The sequence below is a fragment of the Bufo gargarizans genome, chromosome 9, assembly GCF_014858855.1.
Source record: "Bufo gargarizans isolate SCDJY-AF-19 chromosome 9, ASM1485885v1, whole genome shotgun sequence".
Taxonomy (NCBI): Eukaryota; Metazoa; Chordata; class Amphibia; order Anura; family Bufonidae; genus Bufo; species Bufo gargarizans.
Genome location: NC_058088.1, coordinates 40,369,593 through 40,391,205, shown reverse-complemented (window position 1 = coordinate 40,391,205; position 21,613 = coordinate 40,369,593). Strand labels below are relative to the sequence as shown.

The window sequence follows — 21,613 nt, the reverse complement described above, 5'->3', positions numbered from 1 at the left end:
GTCATAGCAAATATAATGTCGTTTGGTGTCTAGAAGATGTGTTTGGTTTTATGCTTGTTTATTGCACCTATGGTCCTGGGTTTCCGTGTGTTGTGTGTTGTGTGCTGAGTCCTGTTGTCTGTGGTCAGTACTTCCACATGGGTTCCAGGCTTTGTGTCTGTGGCAGGTGAGTGTTATGCTTGTGGCAAGTACCTGCCATTGCCATAGGGTGTACTTGTTCTCCCTTCCTTGCAGCTTGGCCAGTGAGACTCCTGTTCCTCCGTATCCAGAAGGAACAGGTTGTCTTACCCTGACTCCTAGTCCAGGGACCGGTCGGAGGGTGAGTTAGGGCTCCGAGGTTCCTGAGCATGGGTCCTCCTACCTTAAAGGTCGGCCCATGCAGCTAGGAGTTAGGGTCAGGTTAGGGACGCGATAGGAGGTGACCTGCTCCCTAATCCTGTCGTCCTGGTCAAGCAGCGACCATCTTCCACCATCGCACGGCTGAGGGTTTCCCCCATCCTCAGCCGTGACAGTATGACCAGAAGGGCTCCTCACCTGGTCTCCCTCGAAAGAGGGTAAAGCATGCATCGCCATAGGTTGATGGGGTGCATGCGTGCTCTTCGGAGGGAAAGCGTTATGGGGGTTTCGCCGCTGACGGCGCGGTGAGTGGCGTTCCCCGCCATCCCTTCACCGTTGCCTCGTTAGGCGTCCCCTAATTTTATCTTGCACTTGTGGTGTTTGTTTGGTGTGCGGTATGCACACCTTCGAAAGAGGGTGCGGCATGCAGTGCCATCCTCTTGTGGCCTGCATGCGCGTTCTCCGGAGGGAGAGCGTTCCGGGGGATCACCGTTAACGGCACGGTTGGTGGCTTATTCCCCGCCACCTTACCTTCCATGTCCGTGTTGGTGATCCCTCGTCCCTCTCCATGTTCCCATCTCTGGTCGTTTGCTGGCAGCACTCCATAAGTGGTCCGGCTGCGTGCTGGTTAGGAGTGTCTGCTGGCAGCGACTGGAGTGGGGACGTGAGTGGAGAGTCCCCTCGTCCATTCTCAGTGGTTCTCTCCCCTGTGTCGCTGTGTCGGGCTGCAGGCCTCGCTGGACTGGCTGAGTGTGTGCTGGGAGAGGATGCAGCTGGCAGCGACTTCCTGGGAACCATGTCCTGAGAGTGGACGTTCCCTTCTCCTATCCCCTTGTCTGAGTCCCTCCCGAGTTTTTTTTTTGGTGGGGGGGGGCTTTGAGGGGTGGGAGTGTCACGACCATGTTATGGCCGTGACTCCTTGGGAGCCGCATACAGTTGCCCGCGGTTTGGGTTGTAGTGTCAACCGCAGCTGGAGGCATAATGTTGTCGGCCTCAAGTGCGGTTGCCGCAGACAACAGCTATGTGTGCGGTTCCCTTGGAGTTGTGTGCGCGTTTGTATGCACTTTGGTATGTCTGTGTGCACTCTGTGTTGTGTGCACTTACATCTTCCCCTCACTGTGGTTGCCCGTGGCAACGTTTGGTCGTAGTATACATGTGGTGGCAGTGTCCCGGCCTTTGGGCTGACTCCCAGGACACGGTTGCCACCCATTTCGTTGCCTGCAGCAACAGCCACAGTGTGTTTGTTGATTGGACACTTCCCCTTTAAGTTGTGTTTTCCCTTCTGTGGTTTTGGAAGGGTTAACTTCCTTTCTGTGTGTGTGAGTCACGGGGTGTGTCTGATTGTTGGGTGTGGCCTCTTGGCCCTATATAGCCTCAGTTGTAGGCAGTAGCCAGAGAGGGTGCTTCAGCCATGCTGGCTGGAGACATCCTCCTGGTTACTTACCAATTGCCAGTGGGGGCCATCCTTCTGGTCATAGCAAATATAATGTTGTTTGGTGTCTAGAAGATGTGTTTGGTTTTATGCTTGTTTATTGCACCTATGGTCCTGGGTTCCTGTGTGTTGTGTGTGTTGTGTGCTGAGTCCTGTTGTCTGTGGTCAGTACTTCCACATGGGTTCCAGGCTTTGTGTCTGTGGCAGGTGAGTGTTATGCTTGTGGCAAGTACCTGCCATTGCCATAGGGTGTACTTGTTCTCCCTTCCTTGCAGCTTGGCCAGTGAGACTCCTGTTTCTCCGTATCCAGAAGGAACAGGTTGTCTTACGCTGACTCCTTGTCCAGGGACCGGTCGGAGGGTGAGTTAGGGCTCCGAGGTTCCTGAGCATGGGTCCTCCTACCTTAAAGGTCGGCCCATGCAGCTAGGAGTTAGGGTCAGGTTAGGGACGCGATAGGAGGTGACCTGCTCCCTAATCCTGTCGTCCTGGTCAAGCAGCGACCATCTTCCACCATCGCACGGCTGAGGGTTTCCCCCATCCTCAGCCGTGACACTGCAACAGACCTCATAAGTGACCGTGGAGGGCATTTTAAATTTAGGTTGAGGTTTTCTTTTACTTTAGGGTCTCCCCTGTAACTGCTTTCTCTATGGGAAATATCTGATGGCAGACTCCCAATGCAGCAGCAGATGATCAACCCACCATATATCATAGTTGAACCATTGGGCAGTGTTTAAAAGATTCTGTTTTTAAATTCCATAGGTTTACGCCTTGGGCGTATTGACAATGATGTATTTGGGAAGAGTAATACTCAAAAACAGCCTATTACTTTAGTTACTATTGTATTTTTCCACAAAGGCACATCGTGGTCTAGACATAGTCCCTAGAGATGAGAAAATTTATGCTTATGAAATTACGTTATGCTGGAGTCCTCTCGTGCATAACGGAAACTGGACGGATCCGTTATGCAGGCCATAGACTTCTAATATGACAGAAGAAATAACGGTATGCCTCTAAAGGCTTTCCGTTATGCATTCTGTCATAGAATTGCGTTATGGTCCATGGTAACGGAATCCATAATGCAATTCACCTTTTACCACTAAACGAAGTGTCAACGAATTTCCTAAGTGGAATCTCTAATAGTCACCTTTCTTGGGAAGATAACTCTTTGCATACACCCTTCTTGGTGAAAATTATATGTATAGTCATAGAGGCCATGGAAGTGCTACAAATTGGTGCTTCTGCACAGTTGTATTTGGGAAAACCAAGAACCATTGCCCTGACCTTTGCGGGGGGAAAAAATTGGATGTTAGGGCAGGGTGAAGATACTAGTTGGAATAAGCTAACACATGATGAATACAAAGCAATTAATACAATTAAAGGCCCTAAATGAGGTGCTAATAAGACTGATTCCCATTGCTTTGTTTATAGCAGATTATTCGAGCCCTGGTTTCTCTTAATTGAGATGTCACGAGAACATTTGCACAGGGTAATTTTGTTTTCTATGCTTTTTAAACAGGTGTTACTGTGTAACATGGGAAATAATCTTATCAGCGAGTGGCCAGAGCTGGAGCTAATGCAATTGTGTGATGTTCATGCAAAGCATCCACTCCAACACAGTGGTCCCAGGTCAACATATAGTGGCCTCACTGTTCACAGCTGAACGTAGGCAGATGTAACTAGTGTGCTTCCTTACAGTTAGGGAAAATACTGGTCAAAATCCGTGGCATGACCCTTATAACCCTACATCATTTGGCATTGATAGCTTTGCTGCCTTGTGAGGTGGCGGGGGCCATTGGGCATCTGCAGTTTTTGCAGCCACTGTAGTTACATATGCTCCTGGACTACAAAACCCCCATGTGATACTAGCAGAATTTACATATTCATTTTGACTATGGAAACGTGACTTTGAAACAACAATGTAAACCTGCAATGTCATTAATTTCCAATAATTCACATTCTTGATGGATGCTTATGGCATCTTGCACTTTCTGTTAGCAAGGTTCCACCAACAGTAAGCTGATCTTAGAGTGCCTGCCTGCTGGGACCACCAGGGATCAGCTGTGATCTGGGTGGGATTACTGAAGAAAGTGTTCAGTCTCCTTACAGTGCCTCCACAGGCAAAGTGGAGCATTACACAGTTGATGGAGGAGAATTATCATTGGGAGAATTCTTCTATTGACTCCCTATGCCAGGGATCAGCAACCTTCAGCACTCCAGCTGTTGTGAAACTACAACAGTGTCACAACAGCTGGCCTGCCAAAGGTTGCTGATCCCTGCCCTATGTCTTAGTAGAGAGGTTTTTTTCTTCTAGACAGCTCCTTTAAGGCAATGTAAAGATGGAGCTTTTCTTAAAAACTTCCCAGCCATAGACCACAGAACTATTGTAAAAACATTTTTATCAGCAATTTTCCATGTGTCATGTGATAACACAGCGGCCGAACTCTGCTCAGACCCCTGACTGTTCTGTCATTTATCGGACTGCAGGAGATGACCTTTTAGTAAGACTAATCCATACAAATAGCGAAACTGGACATGTCTGAACTAGACCCTTTTGGGGGGTCACAGGACATTCCAAGGAATTTAGAAGTTCCTAGATCAGCTTGACTTAAATTAACCTACAACAGTTTCAAGTGTAAAATAAATCTTGCAGATTTATTTCTTTTATGTCATTGAATGGAATTTGTAAAGTTTCTTCTAAACTAGCATTTCCGAGCCTGGAGAGATTAAATTAATGCAATTATTGTTACAATAAATGAGTCATTTATCATAGTTATCTAAACTTTGCATGCAAGCTCTTGAGCTGGCAAGATAAGTGATATGATTCAGTTGTACTGAGTATTGATAGCACAGATACACAACTATACGGGGCATTAAGATGACAAAAATAACAAGTCTTGCTAATTAAATAGTTCACATTAGAATCTAGTGGTGTTCACATTCCATTAGAGGTCCCCCTGATGGAAAGTATTGGTGGGGGATCTTTCCCAAGAGCCATGTTGATCACATTTTTACGCTGGAGGAACTCTACTGTCAGGGGCTTAACAAGTAACCATTAGGACTTATAGCAAACCTTGGAATTGGGCCCAACTCAAACACGAGCACTTTTAGCAGAAAGTTTAATGGTTATTTTGGTCTCCCAAATGCACAGAGATAATGCACACAGTGATGTCACACTATGGGGATAATGCCCACGGTGATGTCACAGTACTGAAGAAATGCTCAGAATTATGTTACAATAGTGTAATAAAGTGCACAGTAGCACAATAATGCTCATAGTGATGTTGTACTACATGATATCAGAATAGTGATGTTAAGCGCACAGTGATCAACTCAATGATGTTACAACACAAGATTTATACAAACCTACAAGAATAATGCACAACACGATTCTTGTATAATGAGATATAGGATCCCCCAAATCCTGACCTAGGTTTCTCAGCAATTTCAAGATGACCCTACAAGATGCTAAACGTGTGGTGGAATTTTCACAATTTACAGTTGGTCTGCTGACCACAAATCCCCACTTCTTGCATTTGCCTAATTTGTACTTTTAAAACTTCACTTTTAATTTCTCTCTTAAAAGCAATTGGAGGTGCTTTAAAACTGTTGCAGAGGCGCTCTGTATGTTTGCCAAGTTACTGGCACATTTGTTGCCATGTTTGTAACAGTGTTTCAGTTTGCAGGCTGCCTGGCCAGGACCCAGTTGTTGCGCACTCACTGGAGCTCCATCCTTCTTCTGACAGACTGCTGATCCTACTCACAATTACTACAGAGCATCTTCTGATAAGCTTAAAAACTGATCATAGTCTGCCCCCCAACATGTTTCGTTACCAGACATGGCGTCTTCAGGGTTTCCTTGCCCGAACAGGAATATTTATTTAAATTTTTAATAGTTGACATTTTTGGACATGCGATACCAGATGTGTTTATTTTTTTATTGCTAATATATTTTTATATGTAAAATTGAGAAATGGGGGATTGATTTAAGCTTTTAATACTTTAAACTTTTTATCTTTACAGTAATAACTTGTAACCCCCTTGGGGGGCTACAACCTGGGATCTTTTGATCCCTTCTACTATTCACCCTAATAGAGGTCTATTAGGGTGAATAGGATTTTCACACACTCCCTGCTGAGCTGTGCTTCCTTCTGAGAATGGTGATACAGTTGCTTTCAGGAGGGCACCTGCAGCCATTGGCCAGGTGCATAAGTACCTGATGCTCCTAGTATTAAATGAATTAATGCTGAGAGCATCAAATCCTTATGTACCTAGCCAGCAGCCATGAAGGGGGCTCGGGTGACACCCTGGACATTGGCCCACAGGGAAATTTCTCTGTAGGGTCTATGGCCAGTCCGGCAATGCCTTTCACTGTTTATATGGGCTCAGTGGTTTGTTCCTATGGGTGGCTGTACCTAGTACTGAATTTCCTCCTCTCCGATTGATCAAATATGAATGGCCTATCACATGAATGTTGAAGTCCTGCAGGAACTCCTTAATGTGTTTTCCCTACAGTGTCATTGCAATAAAACATAACCATAACAGGGGAATCCATTAAAATGGATGGGTGCCCATGGTATACATTGCTTTTACTGGCCAACTCTGTAGTCCTCTAGTGTTCAGAGCTTTACTAGGCTTGTCTCTTGGCTTTTACCAAATAAGTGGGGGGAAGAAAGGGTTAAATGAACTAAATAAGAACTAATATTGCATTTTGAAGAGCTCTTTTGATCCCAGTTGTATAATCATGGTGGAGATTTATGAAGCAGTCTAGAATAGATTAAAACTGTCTTTCTTACCCATAGCAACCAATCACAGTTTAGCTTTTAGCTTGTATTCTTCTCTTGAAAAATGAAAGCTGCTTTGATATTAGTTATTATGGGCAATAGAGAAAGTTTTTTCTTGTAGCCAGTTTCATAAATTGCACCCCCCCCCCCCCCCCCCCGGTCTACATTCTGGTAACCTTTTTGCTTTAGTTTACACCTTGTCACCCTTCAGAAGTATGTACACATCCATTAACTTGTGTTGACTACTCGGAGCCCTCATGATAAGTTTTTATCAATGGAAGATCATGATGTAAATGGTCAAATACTTATGTTCTGACTCAAAAGCTGAGTTCTGTTATATGACACTGTTTAAAGGGATTTTTCAACTTCTAAATTATCCCCAACCCATACAAGGGGGCCCTGTCTAGGGAAGCATACTTACCTGCTCCCTGATACTCGGCTCTGTGGGCCCACCATCATTGTTTTCACTTTGGTTTAGGCCCCACATCTAAACTACTAGTACATAAAAGGTTCTTGTTGTGCTGCTGCAACCAATGACTGGCCACAATGGTAACTTGTCGACCAAGGCACGTAACTATACTTCCCTTGAAAGGTCCCTCTTGGTGGGTGGGTAGTTGAAGAAAGGGGTTGTGCAAGAATGAAGTGTGTTGGCAAACCCCCTCATTCTGCCATATCTACAGAGGGAAGACGTCTTACCTGCTTCTCAGCGCTAGCTCCCTGTCACGGTCCTTCCCATGACAGAGGTGAGAAGATCTGAGAGACTGGCGGCACGTGAGGGTATCTGACAGTCTCTCTGTTTTCATCTTGCAGTGCTGTTTGGTAATAACCACAACTCTTGTCATGTGCAGCTTGTGGTCATTACTGAGGCTCTATTTAGTTCTGACTCACACTGCTTACCATGCAGTTGAGATTTCCTGCTGGAGTTGGTTGAGCTGGTGTGTTGATCCCTTGGATCTCCTGCTCCTCCATTCTTCTTTAAGCTAAGTGCATTTTGTTTTGCATTTTGTTGTTCGTTTGTGTGTGTATGCAAACCATCTGATAAAGGTGGCAATATTGTGATAATGGATCATCCCACATATCACAATATGTGTCTTAAATTATTGGATGACAGGACATGCTCCTCCATTCTTCCATTAAATCTGACAGCTGGGTTTTCTGACCACTTAGAGTCTATCCTTATACAAGCCCTTGAGAAGGGTTGGATTTCTAAGGATGAGATGAAATTATTGGTACCATCACACCCACAGATTCCCACTTTCTACTCACTTCCCAAAATCCATAAAGGGTACCCCCCCCTTCTGGGCCGTCCCATTGTATCAGGGGTAGGATCAATCACCCATAGTCTCGGCACATATGTTGATAACATTTTGCGTCCCTTTGTGTCAGCCTTGCCCTCTTATATTAGAAATACGACGGATCTACTACTTAAGATCGACACTATCCAAGTAGATGATAATGTTTTGTTGGCGTCTATTGATGTAGAGGCTTTGTATGCCAGCATCCCTCATAAATGGGGGATTACAGCTGTAGAATATTTCCTCAGTACAAGAGGGACTCAATACAAGTCTCATTCAGATTTTGTTATCCAGTCACTTGAATTTATATTGACGCACAACTACTTTATATTTGGGATGCATTTCCCCCACCAGCTCAGGGGTACGGCAATGGGTAGCCCCTGTGCGCCCAGTTATGACAATCTATTCCTGGGCTGGTGGGAGGACACCATTGTGTTTAATGAGCCATGTCGTCAATGGGCCCCGAATATATTATTCTGGGGTAGATACATTGACGACTTGTTTATCATATGGGATGGCAACAGTGACTCCTTCTCTGAATTTGTTAATCACCTTAATATCAACAATATAGGTCTCAGATTCACATACTGTATGAGAGTAACAGATACAGCATTGCCTTTTTGGATATACGCATCACTAAGCGTCAGGGTGAGCTGCATACCGAAACTTACAGAAAACCAACGGCTACTAATAGCCTGTTGCGGTGGGACAGCTATCACCCTGAGAGTTTAAAATGTGGTATCGCAAAGGGACAATATCTTAGAGTTAGAATAAACTGTTCCTCATATGAATCATTCCATCACCAGGCAGCCGATATGTGTAAGAGATTCCAAAAACGGGGATATCCCAATCAAGTTCTGAGGGATGCTTTTCAACACTCTAGAAAAATTGAACGCCAAGCCTTGTTAGTTAAAACGACTCAGAGTGATAAAAAAGGGGGTAATGTCATCAGAATTATCGGCACATTTGATCATCAGAATCAGAAAGTTAGGGGTATCCTAAGTAGATATTGGGATGTTCTCCTGACTGATTTAGACATAAAAGATGTGCTCCCCCCTAGACCTGCGATTACATATAGACGTGGACGATCCTTAAAGGACAGATTGGTACACAGTCATTACCAAAAAACAGTAGGAACCACTACATGGCTTAATCCCAAACCAACGGGAACTTACAAATGTGGTGGAGACTGTGTTTGTTGCCCCTTTATTCTACAATCTAAAGTGTTTACCAGTGTTAGCACAGGGATAACATATACTATACAGGATTTCGCTAACTGTTGTACCCAAGGGGTCATTTATCTATGCACCTGCAGCTGTCCCTTAAGCTATGTTGGAAAAACTAAACACGAACTTAGGAGACGTTGGAGAACACCTGGGTGATGTAAGGAATCGCAGAGACAAACCGATCGCCTTCATGTACTTAAGGTACATGAAGGGGATGTGAGTACCCACAAATTCCAGGTCATCGAAGTTATAAGGCAGTCACCAAGGGGAGGCGACTGGGATAACAGAATTCTCCGCAAAGAAGCCCAGTGGATATACCGCCTCAAAACAGTATGTCCCATGGGACTAAATGAACAGATTTCCTTCGGTTGTTTTATTTAGTCTCCCTCTTTTTCATATAATAACCGTACTCTATGGTGATCTTTTCAAATGAGTGTGTGAGTTTAGAATAACCTGCTTAATATCGGACCGAAATTGGTTCATTCTGATATATATCGCAATGGGGGGGCCTGTTTTTTTTACATTAATATATGTCATTACAGTTTATTTATCCAGTCCCTTTCTTTATACACCCCTTCTATAAGTATGTGGGACGTTCTGTTTACAAAGATGCACTATTTTTTTTATAAAATCATGGATCTAGAACTTAAATATGTATTATTCCTCCCCTCCCCCTTTTATTCATGTGGGCAGCATCGCTATCTACTTCCTTGATCTTCTCCCACACTCCTGCATGCGTTCCATAGGCAGGAAGTGACGAGGAGAATGACGCCCGCTCACTTCCGGTTTTTGGGATCACATGTGCGTTCCACCAGCGCCGCGTGCATTCCAAATACCGGAAGTAGCGCTTTGTTCAATACTAAGGCAGTCATTGGGTTATCCAGGAGGTGGGTCAGTTTTCTAGGCGCCAAAAACAGGTATTTAGATCATCTATTTAGCAATACTAGTGCACCTTACTACACCAGGAGGTCTGCTATATAACTACCATAATTTTTTGCTCCAGAATATCAGATGGGCAATTACCCTTAGTGAAACCTGCAACAACTTATTTTTTATTCAACAACTATTAGAATTGAAGTTTGTGAAGATCTTATCACTTATCCTCAGTCCCCTGATGAACCAGTTTTTCCGAATACTGGGGAAACGCGTCGGGACAAGCTGCTAAGAAGGGACGAACATCTTCAATCCTCACAGGCAGGGTAATACTAGGCGACAGCAAGGGCTTAGCCACTGAGAGGTGGGGTCACCCCTTTCGGGGCAGGTGCTCCGCCTGTAGGCAGGGGTACATTGAGGGATGCATTAGGGATTTGGTTTACCCCCCTTCCTCATCTATCCCCGGCCCAGACTTCACCTCTCATTCACCGTCTGGCCAGGTCCACAGTCAGTCTAACTGTAAGTTGCCGTAATGTTTTATATATCGGACTGTACTATCATGGATACGTCCAAAGTAAGGCCTTGTCTATCTATTTGACTTAGCCTAAAATTATATCTAGATGGGGTAATATTTTAACCAATGATAGTAAAAGATGAAAAGTTATTTCTCTCTGTGATACAATGTGTTGTTGTCTAGGCCTCAGGGAGACGCTGGTTCCTTCATCTGGGAAAGAACCTAGTAGTCTCATTTCATGCCACCACTCATAGGGACTTCAAGGGTCTCCAGGGCTAAGGTTCCGGTGTATGAGTATTTCCACCTTCAGGGTCTACTCATACTGGCAGGAGTCAGGGAGAGGGCTAGAGATTCCTAGGAGGTCACTATCCCTCTCCCTTAGCTTTGAGTCCTAGACTCCGGTCTATTCCTTCAGTGTGTTATGTGGTGTTATCCCCTCCCCATTATCCGCGATGCTCCCTGCTTCTTCTCTTGTAGGCCTGGACTCCAGCAATGTCAACATCGGGTTTGACATGGCCACAGCCAATCACTTGTCGCAGCCGTATCCATCTTCCCTTGTGTCATGTAACTATTTGTCATGACACAAGAGGAGGTGGACACTGCTGCAGCCATGTCAAATCAAATGTTGACATTGCTGGAGCCCGGCATGCAGGAGAAGGAGCAGGGAGCTAGCGCTGAGAAGCAGGCAAGTCATCTTCCCTCTGTAAATCTGGCAGAATAGGGGGATTTACCAACACGCCCCCCCCCCCCCCCCAATTCTTGCACAACCCCTTTAAGGCTCTGGTTTTTACTTGATAAAATATCAAAAATGCTTAATTCGTTTAAAAGGAGTACATTTGACAAAAAATTTGCTTTTGTAAACCTCCTGGATGTTTATTAGGTTTGCAACGGAAGTAATTCTCATGTCTTCTTGTTTTTAGAACTGAACTATGATTTGGATATCGACGACGTTCCATTTAACAAGCAGATGCGAAACCAGCAGGATCAGAATGGCAGAGAAACAACTCCCCTCCAGCCTAGAAGTGACAGCATAAAGACTGTCCCTGCCGCACCACTTCTTTCCCTCACAATCACCTTGTTAGGACTTGTCTCAGTGAACTGATCCTCCAAGTCTTAATCCTTCCCTGTTCTGGTAGCTACATAATGTTCCTAGCTGAATTTTACAATTTATAACATTTCTCGGGCCATTGTAAAGTCTTCTTGGAGAACAACAAAAAATGAATTTTATATAGTAATATTATTAATGTATTAATAAAGAACATTTCTTTGTTCACAGATTTTATTCACAGATGTTTGGTGTTGTTTTTAAGTCACTCCATGAATGCGTTGGTCCAGATTTACTATTTGTTTGCCAAAATTCTGTCTAAAAAATAGCTCAAATTGGGGCAGTCTGGCCCATCTTGGGTTTCTACACTTTCCCCCAACATGCTACTTTCACACCCGCGTTTTGGGTGGATCCGTCATGAATCTGCAAAAACGGATCCATTACAATAATACAACCCCACGCATCCGTCATGAATGGATCCGTTTGTATTATCTGTAACATAGCCAAGACGAATTCGTCATGAACGCCATTAAAAGTCAATGGGGGACAGATCAGTTTTCTATTATGCCAGATTGTGTCAGAGAAAACGGATCTATTCCCATTGACTTGCAATGTGTGTCAGAACGGATCCATTTGAATCAGTTTCGTCAGACGGACACCAAAACGCTGCAGGCAGCGTTTTGGTGTCCGCCTCCAAGGCGGAATGGAGACTGAACGGAGGCAAACTGATGCATTCTGAGCGGATCATTTTTCATTCAGAATGCATTAGGGCAAAACTAATCAGTTTTGGACCGCTTGTGAGAGCCCTAAACGGATATCACAAATAGAAGGCCAAAAACGCGAGTGTGAAAGTAACATAAACAAAGGGTGGGGCTTAGAAAGGGGAGGGGCTTAGTTGCAAAGGGACAGGGTCTGAGATGCACCATAATTGTGCCACAATTCTGGCATAAAAATCTGTCTCAACGTAAGCCAACCTAGAGTTAAGGGCTCATGCACACAAACATATTCTCTTTCCGTGTCCTTTCCATTTATTTTTATTTTTTTTGCGTACCGTATACGGAACCAATTATTTCATTGGGTCCACAAAAAAAATTGAAGTAACTCCGTGTGCATTCCCTTTCCGTATGTCTGTTCCGCACAAAAATAGAACATGTCCTATTATTGCCTGCATTACAGACAATAATGCACACGGACGTCATCTGTATTTTTTCCGGATCCGTTTTTTGCAGACCGCTAAATAAATACGGTCGTGTGCATGAGGCCTAAGGCTGTATTATACTAGCAGACTTTCTGCCAGATAATTGCTAATGGGTGTTTGTAGTAATTCTCATCAGCAATCATCTGGCAGTGTAATACTAGCCGCTGATTACCTGATGAACTAGCAAACGCATACTGAAACATGAGGATTTGCTGGCGGCAAACAACTAGACAGAATGGAGATGAGCAATGGCATAGCGATCGCTCCTCCCCATGCTGTGGAGGAGATCGCTGCATGTCATAGCAGTGGTCCCCTCTACTAGCGAGCAGGTGATTACTGGGAAGGAATGCTTCCCTTCTGACAATCCCCTGTATGATCGCTAGGTCTAATATACAGTATAATTCCAGTGTTTTAGTTTTTTTACTGATGTACTATCCTCAGGGACCCCCACCGATCAGCTGTTTTGAGAAGGCAGCGGCGCTCCTGTGAGCGCAGCTACCTCCTCGCAGCTCTCCAAGCACAGCGTTGTACATTGTATAGCGGGTCTGCTTGGTATTGAAGCTCAGCCCTATTTCACTTTTGAACTTCTCCAAGACCACGTGAACAATGAGCGTGACGTCACTGACCTAGGAAAAGCATCGAGAAGGCTGCAGTGCCACTGCCTTCTCAGAAAGCTGATCGGTGGGGTCCCAGGTGTAGGACCCCCACCGATCTGATACCAATGACCTATCCTGAGGATAGGTCATCAGTATAAAAAGGTTGGAAAAACCCTTTACGTATCAAGTGAGAGAAAAGTGTCTATCCCTGCACCAGATTTATCCTCCAGACTGAGCCCCTTTGATAATTGTGGTGCAGGTCCAGGCAGCCGGTCTAAGCTTCTGCCATCTTTAGTAAATCTGGACCATTAACATTTAGTTAATCATTATATGGGAGGGCCATAGAGAGCAAGGGAATGTATGGACTGATTGTACTGTAACCTCTCCTGACATGTCTGTTTGCAATTATCAGCTGGAGGGTGGGGGGTGTCCCTGCAGAGTGACATTGGAAGCACTGGATAATGTCAGACGGTACAGGGACACACCTCGACTAGGAATACCCCTCTGAATCTTCATTGCAGACTGCTAGTAATTTATTCATCACTTCTAGCACAAATAGTAAAGGAATGTCACAACTAGAGATGAGCGAATTTCATGTTATGAAATTCGTTCACGCTTCGTTTGGTGGTTAAGGCAGAATTGGTTATAACGGACCATAACGCAATTCTGTGACGGAATGCAAAACGGAATGCCTTTAGAGGCATTCCGTTATTCATTCCGTCATAATAGAAGGCTATAGCCTGCATAACGGATCCGTCCTGTTTCTGTTATACAGGAGAGGACTCCCCTGCATAACGGAAACGGGACGGATCCGTTTTGCAGCCCATAGACTTCTAGTATGACGGAATGGCATTCCGTTATGCATTCCGCCATAGAATTGCGTTATGGTCCGTGTTAACGGAATCCATAACCAATTCTGCTTTTACCACTAAACGAAGCGTGAACGAATTTCAAAATATGAAATTCCCTCATCTCTAGTCACAACACAAAGTCATAAGAATTGATGCTCCAGAATAGTTAGTACATGGGGGGTGGAATTAGTTATAAAAAAGGTCCTCTTTAATGGTTAAATCCAAGGGCCTCAAAGTTGTGAAGATATATTCTACTCAAAAAATGGAGGATATATATTAAAGAGGAAAGGTGTGAATAATTTAACATTACCCATGTCGATAGGTTGGGTCCCTACATACACTGACGAATAATATAAACGCAACACTTTCGGTTTTGCTCCCATATTGCAAGGATCTGTACACAATTCCTAGAAGCTGAAAACATCCCAGTTCTTGCACGGCCAGCATACTCACCGGGCATGTCACCCATTGAGCATGTTTGGGATGCTCTGGATCGGCGTATACAACAGCGTGTTCCAGTTCCTGCCAATATACTGCACAGAGGAGTGGACCAACATTTCACAATCAACAATCTGATCAACTCTATGCGATGGAGATGTGTTGCACTGCATGAGGCAAATGGTGGCCACATCAGATACTGACTGGTTTTCTGCCCCCCCCACATTTCAGAGTGGTCTTTTATTGTGGGCAGTCTAAGGCACACCTGTGCAATATTCATGCTGTCTAATCAGCACCTTGATATTCTACACCTGTGAGGTGGGATGGATTATCTCGGCAAAGGAGAAGTGCTCACTAACACAGGTTTAGACAGATTTGTGAACAATATTTGAGAGTAATGGGTCTTTTGTGTCTGTAGAAAATGTTTCAGATCTTTGAGTTCAGCTCATGCAAAATGGGAGCAAAACTGAAAGCATTGCGTTTATATAATTGGTCAGTGTATGTCACTTCCCATTCAGTTTAGACCATGTCATGCTGTGTAAGATCGTACCCTATTGTCAAGGTAGATAATATTATGCATTTATTTCCAAGAGGAGTAAGTGAAGTTTGCCTCTATGCTATATACGCCCTTGCCACCCGTCCTACTTCTAACCAGTTGAAGTAATGTGAAGAAGCTAAAGGTGACCATATACATAGGATGAATGTGGGCAGAATCAGCAGATTTTGAAGGGAATGGAACAATTAGATGTAAATAGTGGTGTCCCAACTCTCTCCCAACAGTACGGGTGTCTCCCTCTCCCTATTGAGAAAACATATATGCTCGGCTGAGTCAAGTGTGTATGTGGGGTTAGGAAGAATGCAGATGCGGACTGGCCATAGACCCTACAGGGAAATTTCCCAGTGGACCGATGCCCAGGGGGGAATCCGAGCCCTCCTCACGGCTACTTGTCCGGTATGTAAAGATCAGACTTATGTACCTGGTCAGCTGTTGCAGGTGCCTTCCTGAATTCAGCTTTCACCAACCTCAAAACTGTGATACAGTTGAATACTGTGGCGGGGGCGGCAGTATTTTGTGCTGCACTGTGGTATTTGGTTTTGCTAGGGCGGTATTTTGTGCTGCAGTGTGGTATTACTGGCCCTGGCCACTTCTGCTGTCCTTCCCTACTTGTGTTGTCCTTGTCTACTTGTACTGCCCCGCATTCTGTCAGTTTTAGCCCACCTACAATATTGGGCCACTTTTAGGTTTTGTTTTCAAGGCTACTTTAAAGGGGTTATCCCATGAGTAAAGTAAAACATGAAAATCAGACATGATATAGGACATGACAACCTCTTTCTAACAAAGCTAGAACCAGCCCTGCAGCTCACATAGATCCAGAGATCTCCTCATTCATTGCTCTGCTAGATTTATATCAAGCTGACAGCTCAGGGGAGTGTCTTTTCTGCTGCAGCTAAGGGTGTGTGTCTCAGCTCTCCCTATCACAGCTAAGGGGGTGTGTCCATTCTGCTGCAGCTCTGTCCCTATCACAGCTCAGGAGGCAGTTGAAGGATGAAACTGAGCATGTGCGGCCATCTCAGTGAGCATGACAAAGAAATAAAAAAAAGAACAAACTGCTGGTGGCGCTATACAGATATATTTTATTGAATAACTCAGTGGCTATGCTATATTTTTAATTACATGTAATTACACAAGAATTCAGATCCAGTGCTGGTTTGAAAACTGTAGAATATTTTTCATGGGACAACCCCTTTAAGTTCCCAGTCCACACCTGGAAGAATAGCAGCTGGCTGAGACTTGGGAGCTCCCCATACAGATTAGTATATAATCAGCCAAACTTAGGGGCGTAGCTATAGTAGAAGCAGAGGAAGAGGCCGCTATGTGGCCTGAACTCAGAAGGGGCTGTCCAGGTGGAGGACTGAAAGATTGTATTGTCATGACCCCCTCAACAGTATTATAGCATGATATTATATACAGTGACATTACATAAAGAATATACGTGTACGAAATGGACAGAGCGGCTGCCTTGGCCTGGTCTGAGAGAGCGATCTAGACTAGCTGCAGGAGTGAGGGTTCCATGGAGGAGGGGGGTTGCGAAGAAGTAGGTGGGGGGCCCCAGTCAGTCCTAGTTACACCACTGGCCAAACCCGCCAAGAATGGTGGGTTCCTCCGGCACTCTAATGTGTACGAGGATCTCCCAACTCTCCCATGATAAACAATGTTGGGGGAAAGAAGGATGAGGGAGAAATTATTATTTTGGGCGGTAGCTTTGGTTTCTCTCCCCATAAAATACACTTACCCGAACATGTATGGAGGAGTTGTGAGGGCGTCAGGAGAGATCACTCTTGGCAGAATGATTGTTCGTTTGGCGCAAATTGAATGTGCATGCCCAACTCTAGGCCAACTGCCACCTAATTGTATGTATGGTCAGCTAAATGGAAGGAGCAACAGATGCAATATGTTGAAGGTGACTTTTCTAATTAATCCTGATCAGCATAGCCAGGTGTATTGATAGACCTTGCATGTATCTTGGGCACCATGGGACACTGAATTGTGTAGGCTTTCTCTCCTCCACCAATGAAGTGACAAACGAAGAAGAGAAGATGCCCCCGATGCCCAGTCTTAGGACTGCAACTGATCAGAGCCTTCCTAATGTCACTTGTTGCTGAGGCACTACAAAAAAGGATTACTATGGGCCCCTTGATTACCGGCTACCCCCCTGCTAGTGCTCATCTACAAACATTTCTATTAGAGCTTGTATATTTGTTTTGCAGAAGATGATAACAGAAGAGAGGATCCCTGCTGCTTTTATCATCTAGATTCAAAACAACCCCTTCTGGGTTTTCTCCCTACAAACATTAATTTCTCTAAACTGTGCCATATGAGAAAATATCTATTTCTGTTGCTTCCAGCAATCGTCTGACACAGCAGCGCAATGAGGTCAGCTCCGAATCTAATGTTTATGGCTCACTGGGGAAGTGAAAATTCCTTCTCTATGTGAGGCCATGCCACCCTGCATTCATGGCAGAACTGTGTGTTACCGTTATGTTACTGGAAAAGATTACACAAGAAATTAATTAGATGTTGGCTAGGATTTTTCCAAGTGCATCCATCTAGGATTCTGTACAATCATACAGCCATAGTCAATAGACAATCTTTATTTTACTTGGTGCACCAAAAAATACTACTGCTACTTTGTCTTATTTATTATATCATTATTAATATAGATAATATAGTGTTTCATATCTTTTATAGTTTCACACTAGCAGGCAGGCTGTTCTCGTGGATGAACAGGCAGTTCTTTTAGTCCGGCTGCCTCTCGCCGTGCGCTGCCGGATCTCCGCCCCCCCCCCCTCCCGCCCCCATTATAGTCAATGGGGACGGAGCAGTAGTTCGGAGGCACACGTGAACCAGCGGCAGGACGGATCCGACAGGCTGTTCACCCGCCAGAACAGCCTGCCGAACTCCTCTGCCACTAGTGTGAAACTAGCCTAAAACTGTACAAAGAATGATGCATTACTGTATTTTTTTTTTATATTGAGTAATTTATTTAAACGGGTTTAAACAGGTTTTCCAGGCTGGTCTGGGTTGGAAACATGTCCATACAATGCAATGTGTATGTTCCTTAAAGGAGTTATGCCGTGATTCTATGTAGAAAATGAAAATCAGACATTATATAGTACATTATTATTATTTATTATTATAGCGCCATTCATTCCATAGCGCTGTACATATGATAAGGGGCGCACATACATAATACAGACAATGCACTAAGCATAAACAAGACAAGTTACAAACTGGTACAGGAGGAGAGAGGGCCCTGCCCGTGAGGGCTTACAATCTACATGGTATGGGAGAAGGACACAGTAGGTGCGGGTGAAGTTGGTCATGGCGGTATAGAGGCAGCAGGGTCACTCGTTGTAGGCTTGTCTGAAGAGGTGGGTTTTCAGGTTTCTTTTGAAGGATTCCACTGTAGGTGAGAGTCTGATATGTTGGGGTAGCGAGTTCCAGAGTATGGGGGATGCACGGGAGAAATCTTGGAGGCGATTGTGGGAAGAGGAGATAAGAGGAGAGGAGAGAAGGAGGTCTTGTGAGGATCAGAGATTACATGTGGGGATGTATTGGGTAAGTAGCTCAGAGATGTAGGGCGGGGACAGGTTGTGGACAGCCTTGTATGTATATGTTAGTATTTTGAACTGAGATCGCTAGGCAATGGGGGGCCAGTGAAGGGATTGGCAGAGGGGAGAGGCAGAGGAGTAACAGGGTGAGAGGTGGATTAGTCAGGCAGCAGAGTTGAGGATAGATTGGAGGGGTGCGAGAGTGCTAGATGGAAGACCACAGAGGAGAATGTTAAAGTAGTCTAGGCGGGAGATGATGAGAGCATGTACAAGCATTTTTACAGACTCAAAGTTGAGGAAAGTGCGGATGCGGGAGATGTTTTTGAGTTGGAGGCGGTGAAATGGGCTTGGATGTGCGGTCGAAAGGAGAGGGCAGAATCCAAGGTCACTCCAAGGTCACTGATGGGTCTGTTGGGGGGTTAAGCAAGATGGGGGAAAGATGATGAATTCTGTTTTATCCATGTTAAGTTTTAGAAAGTGGGAGGAGAAGGAGGATATGGAAGGTGGTGATGTCTAGTGATGTCCCGAACTATTCGCCGGCGAACAGTTCCCGGCGAACATAGCTTGTTTGCGTTAGCCGCGGCAGGTGAACATATGCGATGTTTGGTCCGCCCACTATACATCATCATTGAGCAAACTTTGACCCTGTACCTCACAGTCAGCAGACACATTCCAGCCAATCAGCAGCAGACCCTCCCTCCCAGACCCTTCCACCTTCTGGACAGCATCCATTTTAGATTCATTCTGAAGCTGCTTTCTTAGTGAGAGGAGGGAGAGTGCTGCTGCTGCTGCTGATCTAATAGGGAAAGCGTTAGCTAGGGCAGTGTTCTGAACTTCTGTGTCCACAGACTCATCTGCTGAGTCAGATCACAGACAATACCTTGCAGATAAAAAAAAAACTATTTATATAATTTTTCTGCGTTTTCATCGCATTTGCAAGCCAGTGAGTGACTGTGTGGCCCAGAGACAGTACTGTGTGCACACCATTCATACAGGGTGTCACAATACCTTGCAGATAAAAAAAATTCAATTTTTTTTTTCTGTGATATAATCGCAGTTGCAAGCCAGTGTGTGTCTGGCCCACAGACTGTACTGTGGCCACTTGCTGCTAGGCCACCACTGATACCGTTACAGGGTGTCACTCACAAATACCTTGCAGATAAAAAAATTCAATTTATTATTTTTCTGTGATATAATCCCAGTTGCAAGCCAGTGTGTGTCTGGCCCACAGACTGTACTGTGGCCACTGGCTAGGCCACCACTTATATCGTTACAGGGTGTCACTCAGAAATACCTTGCAGATAAAAAAAATTATATTTATTATTTTTCTGTGATATCATCCCAGTTGCAAGCCAGTGTGTGTCTGGCCCACAGACTGTACTGTGGCCACTTGCTGCTAGGCCACCACTGATAACGTTACAGGGTGTTACTCAGAAATACCTTGCAGATAAAAAAAATAAAAAATAATTATTTTTTTTCTGTGATATAATCCCAGTTGCAAGCCAGTGTGTGTCTGGCCCACAGACAGTACTGTGGCCACTTGCTGCTAGGCCACCACTGATACCGTTACAGGGTGTCACTCACAAATATGGAATTAAAGGACAGGATTTATTGAAACATACAAACAATATAGCAATAAAACAATAATGAAAATATAAAAGCAATTAAATGTAAAAAATATAAAAATTGTTTTTCAAGCAGAGGTTATCCACTCCAGTCGATCTCACTGGAATAAATTCCAGTACTAGGTATATAGGAGGAGGTCACACTGGGTAGGCAGCCTCTACCGAAAAAATCTATTCAGTCTTCTTATACCCTTAAAAATACATTAAACATTGTAATCCTATGTCCAAATAAATGCACATGAGTAATTGACCTAGGCGAATAGACTATTTTCAGAACACAGATATCTCAACTATGTTTCCTATTGTGGATACACAATAACACTGTGTGTGTCAGTTTGTGTCCTATTAAGTAAGCGCAAGTATCGCTAATGTCCCGGTAGCTTCTCCTGAGACTGGCAATCTTTATAAACAGTATAAGTCTCTATATGTTTCCAATGCAGTTCCAGCGGAGGGGTTAAGATGAAATGGCCAAATATAGATCGTCAATTTCTTCGGTCTTATTAACCTACTGCCTCTTGATTTTTTACCCACTATGTGGGCTTACCTTTTGCCTGATTGTCCACTTTCCTGGGGGTAAAAAAACGGTCTCTGCTCCGATTGTGATCTATCCTTTCAGCAGATCAGTCCTTACACAGTCACAAAACCAGCAATTCTTTTTTTACATTTAATCCAATTTTGAGGGGTGTCTCAAATTTGGTTGGCGCACCTACCTTGAGAGAGCAGGAGTGAGCGGATCTCTACACTAATATTGTCACTCACAAATACCTTGCAGATAAAAAAATTCAATTAATTATTTTTCTGTGATATAATCCCAGTTGCAAGCCAGTGTGTGTCTGGCCCACAGACAGTACTGTGGCCACTTGCTGCTAGGCCACCACTGATACCGTTACAGGGTGTCACTCACAAATACCTTGCAGATAAAAAAAAATTTTTTTATTATTTTTCTGTGATATATAGGGTGGCACAGTACCTTGCACGCATAGTACCACTTATCTAAAAAAAAATAAAAGGCAGAGGCAGGCACCCCGCAGGGGCCATTGTGGTCGTGGTGCTGTGATTTCCACTGGCCCTGGAATAATGCCCAGTGTTAAAAGGCCACGTACCCTGAACCCAAAAAATTCGGAGAAAATAGTTGACTGGCTTACACAGGACACCCAATCTTCAACAGCTTCCGCTAAGAACCTTGACGCACCATCCTCCTCCAGCTCAGCTTTGGTCACCTGCTCTCAAGTTACCACTCTCCCGCCCGCCACCACCACCACCACCACCACTACCACCACTACCACCACA

At 44.5% G+C, this 21,613-nt stretch overlaps 1 protein-coding gene across 1 annotated transcript in view; it reads left to right on the top strand.

Moving 5' to 3' along the window:
- The window catches only part of GPC3 (glypican 3), a 632,623-nt gene extending 620,884 nt beyond the window's left edge, over positions 1–11,739 (top strand). The window contains exon 8 of the mRNA XM_044268393.1: positions 11,378–11,739. Coding sequence (XP_044124328.1) covers positions 11,378–11,559 — 182 coding nt within the window. The 3' untranslated portion in view covers positions 11,560–11,739. The remainder of the gene's footprint in view (positions 1–11,377) is intronic.
- Positions 11,740–21,613: the final 9,874 nt, after the last annotated feature.